Here is a 6,503-nt window from a genome sequence, read left to right as displayed (position 1 = left end):
AGTATTGGAATATGTGTTAGGAGTGTTCACGTGAGATAGTAAAGGTTAATATGGTCAATTTCATTGCTAATTAATGCTAAAAGGTGGATTTCTTAATCTGTGTGAAAACATCCAAAAAAATCACTTATTTTGAACCGGAGGAAATATTCTTTATCCTAAATTTGACTAAAATAATCCAATGGCGTAAATTAGGAGTAGAAAAGTTGCTGAGGTAATGATGAGAAGGAAGGGCACTAGTGGGCGTGGCTTTTTCTCTCATTGCTAGCACGCTGGCAACAGAATGATACCAAAGTTAAGGTAGTGACTCTAACTCTTCAACTTACAACAACCTCAAAACATTTTCAAGAACTGATATTATAGTTCTTTGGGAGTACTACAATAACCTGAAATATTTCCAAGTTTGTGTAAATTCTTTTTCTTTCAGATTTAACCTTTTTTAATTAAAGTTAATTTTTTTCTTAGTTATAAATAAATATTCTTGTGGCTCTACGTTTCTCTTAAGAAAATTGATTTGTGTTTCTATCATCCTTTGATCTTGATGAGATTTTTGAGTGCCATTACTTCTTCTCTTCGCATGTCTAAATCAAATGGGGTAGAGAATTTGACTGACAAGACAAGGATATTTGGAAGTCCTTGATATTCTTGGTTTATGACATTTTGGCTATGACTAATATAAATTGAGGCTCTGCTAGGAAGATACCAACAAATACAGAAGTTCAGTAACTCTTTTGTATCGTTAATTCTGCCTTCCTCCTACACAGTTCTCTGCCCTTTTCTCTTCTGTTTTCCCCGTTACCCTTATGAACTATTTGGGGTTTGATTAAAAAAAATTCTTGCTTTGTTTACCAAATATTTTGTCAGTATAGTTAGTTGTTTTTGTCGTTCCGACAATATCTACTGCTTGCAGCTGGAAGAGGATCTTTTCAAGGTAGGGGTGTCCTAAAAAAAGAGAAGTTTTCAACAGTTATGGAGACGGTTTTGTCTCTCTAACTATGCTATGGTCTAAATTTTGCTGAATAAACAAACAAAAAAAGAGCTTAGATATGAAGTTTATGAAACTAGGATCTCGGCCTGACACATTCTTCACTACCGAGGCTGTTAGGTAACTTCAATTTTACTTAATCCTGAATTAAAGAAAGATAATGGAGTAACCAAGCTTTTCCTTTACTTGATACAGATCAGTCTCCTCAGAGATTTTAAGTGATCTCATAGTTCAAGTAAAGGGTAGCAGATATTTGCTTCACAAGGTTTAATTCTCTACCCAACTCTCTTCTTTTCTTACCTTTTAAACCTTGTCATAATCTGTTTTCTTGAAAAAAAAAACAGTTTCCCCTGCTGTCCAAGTGCTTGAGGCTGCAGAGACTGTGCGTTGAGAAAACCTCTCAACACGAAATAGTCGAGCTACAAGATTTTCCATGTGGCATAGAAGACTTTGAGTTGTGTGCTAAATTCTGCTATGGAATCACCATCACAGTCAGTGCTCACAACATTGTTTCAGTACGCTGTGCAGCAGAATATCTACAAATGACTGAGGATGTAGAAAAGGGAAACTTAATTTGTAAACTCCAAGTATTCCTCAATTCTTGTGTTCTTTCAGGTTGGAGAGACTCAATTGTGACATTACAGAGCACCAAGGCATTTCCTTTATGGTCCGAAGACCTTGGCATAACAAGCACATGTATTGAAGCCATTGCATCAAAGGTTTTAGCCCATCCTCTCAAAATTAATTTGTCACATAGCTACTCGAGAAGAGGCGGAAGAGATGATATTTCTTGCAATGGATCACAAAGCCTAAGGCATAATAAACCTTTATCCAAAGACTGGTGGGCTGAAGATTTAGCAGAATTGAGTATTGATCTCTATTGGAGAACCATGATAGCCATTAAATCAGGTGGAAAAGTAGAAGCCAGTCTTATTGGTGATGCATTGCGAATTTACGCCTCTCGATGGCTACCAAACATATCAAAATATGCAAACCTTGAGAAGAATAAGCACTCTGATTCAGATTCAGTTGGGAAATACAGGCTGCTTTTGGAGTCAATTATAAGCTTATTGCCTACAGAAAGAGGAGCTGCTTCATGTAGCTTTCTGTTGAAATTGCTTAAAGCAGCAAACATTTTAAAGGCTTCCTCTTCATCAAAGATGGAATTGGCAACAAGAGTTGGACTTCAGTTAGAGGATGCTACAGTTGGTGATCTGTTAATACCTTGTGTATCAAAAACAAGTGATACAATTTATGATGTTGATATAGTTATGACCATATTAGAACAGTTCATGTTACAGGGTCAGAGTCCACCAACAAGTCCTCGAAGAATGAAAGGGGATTTTGTGAGAAGAAGATCTCGGTCCGCCGAGAACATTGACCTTGAGTTTCACGAAAGCAGGAGATCATCTTCAGCATCACATAGCTCTAAACTTAAAGTAGCTAAGCTTGTGGATGGATATCTCCAAGAGATTGCATGCGAGGAAAAGTTGCCTCTGTCAAAATTCATTTTCATTGCTGAAGCAATCCCAGAATTTGCTAGGCTCGACCATGATGATCTTTACAGAGCCATTGACATCTATCTTAAGGTAAATTCGAGATTACATCATGCATATCTCTTTCAGTTTATTATTTAATTTATAAAATCAAGAATTCAAGAATAATTAAGTGTACTTCTAGTTCCAGAAACTGAAATTCAAATAGAAATAGAAAGGTACTATTTGAAGACAACCTAGATGTTAGAAGATACAATGTCGACCAATTTCATTTTAGCAGATAACCAACTCCTTGACCACTGAAATTTCTCAAGTCAAGATCCTGTCAAAATCAGGAGATTTAATTCATTTGTTTTTTAATAGGCATAGTTATAGTATATGTAAAATCATTTTTTTTTTGGGTGAAGAAATTGAACATGAACAATGATGACCATTCCTTTTCTGATTTAACACTTATGTAGACTTGCAGCATACCGAATGTAATTTAACATGAAGGTTTGTCTTCTCTTTCCTTTAACACGTTCCACTTATTTTTTCTATTTACTTGTAGTTATATATGTTGATTTAATTGTTTTCTTACCGTATCATTGTACAGTAGTTAAACTCTTCCCTTCTTACTATGAAAATGCAGGGGCATCCAGGTCTGGACAAGAATGAAAGAAAGCGTTTGTGCAGAATGTTAGACTGCAAGAAATTATCCATGGAAGTCTGCATGCATGCAGCTCAAAACGAATTGCTCCCGTTAAGGGTAGTAGTTCAAGTTCTGTTCTTCGAGCAAGCTCGAGCCACCATGTCCGGTGGCCATATAACTGAGCTCCCCAGCCACATCAAAGCGCTTCTTGCTAACCATGATGACATATCAAAGACTTCTGCATCGTTCAAAATGACACCTGCAGATGACCAGTGGAGTGCCTCAGGCAAGCTTTCAACGCTGAAAATGAAGCTGGCAGAAAATGAAGATTTGGATGAAAATTATGTTGATGGAAATGGGACATCCTCACGAATAAAAGCTTCCTGCATATTTCCTAGTCGACCCAAGAGAATGTTCAGTAAGTTATGGTCCAGCAATAGATCAGTTGCAAGTGAAAAGAACTGAATTTTATTTGCTTAGTTTCTTGGTTAATAGCGTTTGGGGAAGGGCAGGGGGTTATTTGAAGGGTAAAGTATACTCTGTTGCCGCAATTCTTGCCGGTTAAATATCTATTTATCTCTTTCTTTACTTCTCGGAAAACAAGCCGTAATCTTTATGAAAGCAAAATACAATGTGAATTATTGGTTTATCCTATTCAATAAAAATATTATTGCGGAAGATCGTGAGTTAACTAGCACATAATCACACAAAAAGCAAATATAAAAAAAATAACACTAAGATTTAATGAGGTTCACCTAAGCCTCATTCTCGGGGCAAAAAAAGAGAGAATTTTCCATGATGTATGAGAAAAATCTCCTCCGACAAACCCTATATATAAATTTCAAGTAATCATAAACCTATAAGAGAATAGTTATCCCAATTCTACAAGGACAATAGGGTTTCCTTTCCCAAACTATTAGAACAATGTGTATTTCAAACGTATAGGGATTATGGGATTTTTTTTTCCTAAAAAAATGGGGAAATAAGTTCAAGACACAATTAACAAATCTTCCCCTTGTCTTGAATTCTCTTTACCAATAGGAATTACATCTCCCTGCGCAACCCTCAGCCCTTGCAATGACTCTTTCCATTTTGCACACATCAACCAAATCTAGGCAATGCCTAAACTTGTTAAGAGACTCAAACTCTTCAGCCATAATACCAATCGATCGATCTGCTTTTGCACTCGAAAGAGCTTTTGGATAGCTATTACACTCAAGCATAAAAACGGTCTTTAAAACTGATAAAGCAAATCCTACAAGATTTGCATATCCAAGAAGATTCCTATCAATTACGTTTGTAAGCCTCCGTGGTCCGTTAATCACTCTCTTTTCGTTGCCTGTTGCAATGTCAGTTGGTTTCTTTTGCACATGTACATCTGTATACGGGTAAAACCGAGGCTAATGAGTACCCATATTTTTTAGTGGGTCAAGCAAAGCAAGGACATGACTACGTGGGATAACAAAGCTGTGAACTTCTCGTATTAAAGGCCTGAACGGAGTACTCGTTACCGAGCTCGACAAGACAACACCCCCAGAACCTAGTACGAGCTCCAAGACCTCGGAAAGCACTACAAACGGTTGCACACGACTAACAGAGGGCCGTGATATCCACACCCAACCAGATATCATAGCGCGGATCTCGCCGGATGCCAGTATCGTATCAGTAATTGATGCACAAGGAGGACTTTTACATTTTTAGAATTGTACTAGGGATAAAACTCCTCTACTATATAAAGGGGAAATTTCTTATTCAATACACACTATAACACGTATATCAAGGCAATACAAAATTGTTTCTCTACTTTCTAGTTGTTGAAACTTCTTATTTAATCATAGTTCATCATACGCATTTGGTTCTGAATCGAGGGTCCGGTCGAGGGCAAAACTATTGTTAAGCTTAAATCCGAGTCCTTACTCAACGTCACAACTAGTTTGGTTATCCATAGTACCTTTAATTCATTTATATCATTTCTATTGAATCAATCCATATATCTTTAAAATCGTACATAAATTCAATTGTTATCAATTTAAAGGGTAAACAGTTTGGCGCCCACCGTGGGGCTAAGGATAATAGTGGTAATTTCATATAAATTTCTATAACACACTCTATTTTACACTTGTTCTTTAAGTTTTCAATTTTAGGTTTGCTTAAAGATGTAAAATTCTAAGTCTGCTCATTTGAACGTTGTGGCTGAATCTGGCCATCACGGCGAAAACAACAACCTAGTGCCTATCAATGAGTTGCCCCTTGCTAATCCCAACGGAGTCCCGGCTGCCGATCCAATCGACGCCAATTCAGAGGTCGCTATCGATGCACATTTGCTAACTGACCCCAAAAATAGCTTCCGTAGAGGCCCTCGAACAACAGTCCGAGAAACACCTCAAGGCGAATGTGATGGGATAAGTCTGCGGCTAATCTTCGAAATGGTGCTGACTCAACAGGCGGATATAGCACAACTACAGAATCAAGGCCACTCCCAGGTATGGTCGAGCCCGAATTATCCCGGGAGAACACCCGAAGAAACAAGCAAACCACCAAAAGGTCGGGTGAAGCTAAGCCCAGGGCCAGTCTCGAGACAATGATATTGCTTGAAGCACTGATGAAGGGGGTGGAATCAGGAAAAAATAAAATTGAGGCCAACGAAAAAAAGGTGGAAACATATAACTCCAGGGTCGATCAAATCCCGGGAGCACCCCTGATATTAAAAGGACCAGATTCAATGAAGTTTATCCAAAAGCCTTTTCCTCCGAGCGCTACAACAAAGCCGATCCCAAAGAGTTTCGCATGCCCGATATTCCAAAGTATAATGGAACCGCAGATCTAAACAATCATGTGACCTCCTATACATGCGCCATCAAGGGAAACGATATCGAAGATGACAAAATCGAGTCGGTTTTGCTAAAAATATTCGAGGAAACCCTGTTAAAGTGAGCAATGATATATTATCACAACTTACCCTGAAATTCTATTGATTCATTTGTTATGCTTGCAGATGCTTTTGTGAAGGCACATGCCAGGGCCATCAAGGTAGCAACCAGAAAATCGGACCTTTTTAAGGTCAAGCAAAGAGACAACAAGATGCTCAGGGAGTTTTTGTCAAGGTTTCAAATGGAACGGATGGACTTGCCTCCGGTCGCCGATGATTGGTTCGTTCAGGCATTCACTCAAAGACTTAATCCCCGATGCTTCTTGGCTTCGCAGCAGCTAAAACAAAATTTAGTTAAATCTCCAGTAGTAACTTGGGCCGACATACACAACAACTACTAATCGAAAATCAGAGTCGAGGACGACCAACTCGAGACCCCTTTTGGGTCTGTTTATCCCGTTATAATTGACCACATGTCTAAGAGAGTCGTTGATCATGAATCAAGATCGATCTAAGGTCAGTACC

The 6,503-nt window shown here is 38.3% G+C and overlaps 1 protein-coding gene across 2 annotated transcripts; it reads left to right on the top strand.

Annotated features, from left to right (window-relative positions):
• On the top strand, window positions 221–3,750 carry LOC109228916 (BTB/POZ domain-containing protein At1g67900-like). 2 transcript variants are annotated; one of them, XM_019394177.1, is made up of 4 exons: window positions 221–297; window positions 1,178–1,247; window positions 1,327–2,571; window positions 3,110–3,750. In XM_019394177.1, the coding sequence occupies exons 1-4, from the start codon at window positions 281–283 to the stop codon at window positions 3,572–3,574; spliced, it is 1,797 nt and encodes a 598-aa protein (XP_019249722.1). In that variant the 5' UTR covers window positions 221–280; the 3' UTR covers window positions 3,575–3,750. The 2 variants fall into 2 exon arrangements, with proteins under 2 accessions (XP_019249722.1, XP_019249721.1); XM_019394176.1 differs by lacking the exon at window positions 221–297 and adding an exon at window positions 305–1,102.

The sequence above is a fragment of the Nicotiana attenuata genome, chromosome 7, assembly GCF_001879085.1.
Source record: "Nicotiana attenuata strain UT chromosome 7, NIATTr2, whole genome shotgun sequence".
NCBI lineage: Eukaryota > Viridiplantae > Streptophyta > Magnoliopsida > Solanales > Solanaceae > Nicotiana > Nicotiana attenuata.
This window is presented reverse-complemented; position numbering and strand designations above follow the sequence as displayed.

Coding starts and splice junctions, on each gene's coding strand:
- LOC109228916 (XM_019394176.1), top strand. CDS start 1,044: ATGAAGTTTATGAAACTAGGATCTCGGCCTGACACATTCTTCACTACC. Junction 1,248..1,326: donor GCAGATATTTGCTTCACAAG/GTTTAATTCTCT, acceptor AAAAAAAAACAG/TTTCCCCTGCTGTCCAAGTG. Junction 2,572..3,109: donor CCATTGACATCTATCTTAAG/GTAAATTCGAGA, acceptor ATGAAAATGCAG/GGGCATCCAGGTCTGGACAA.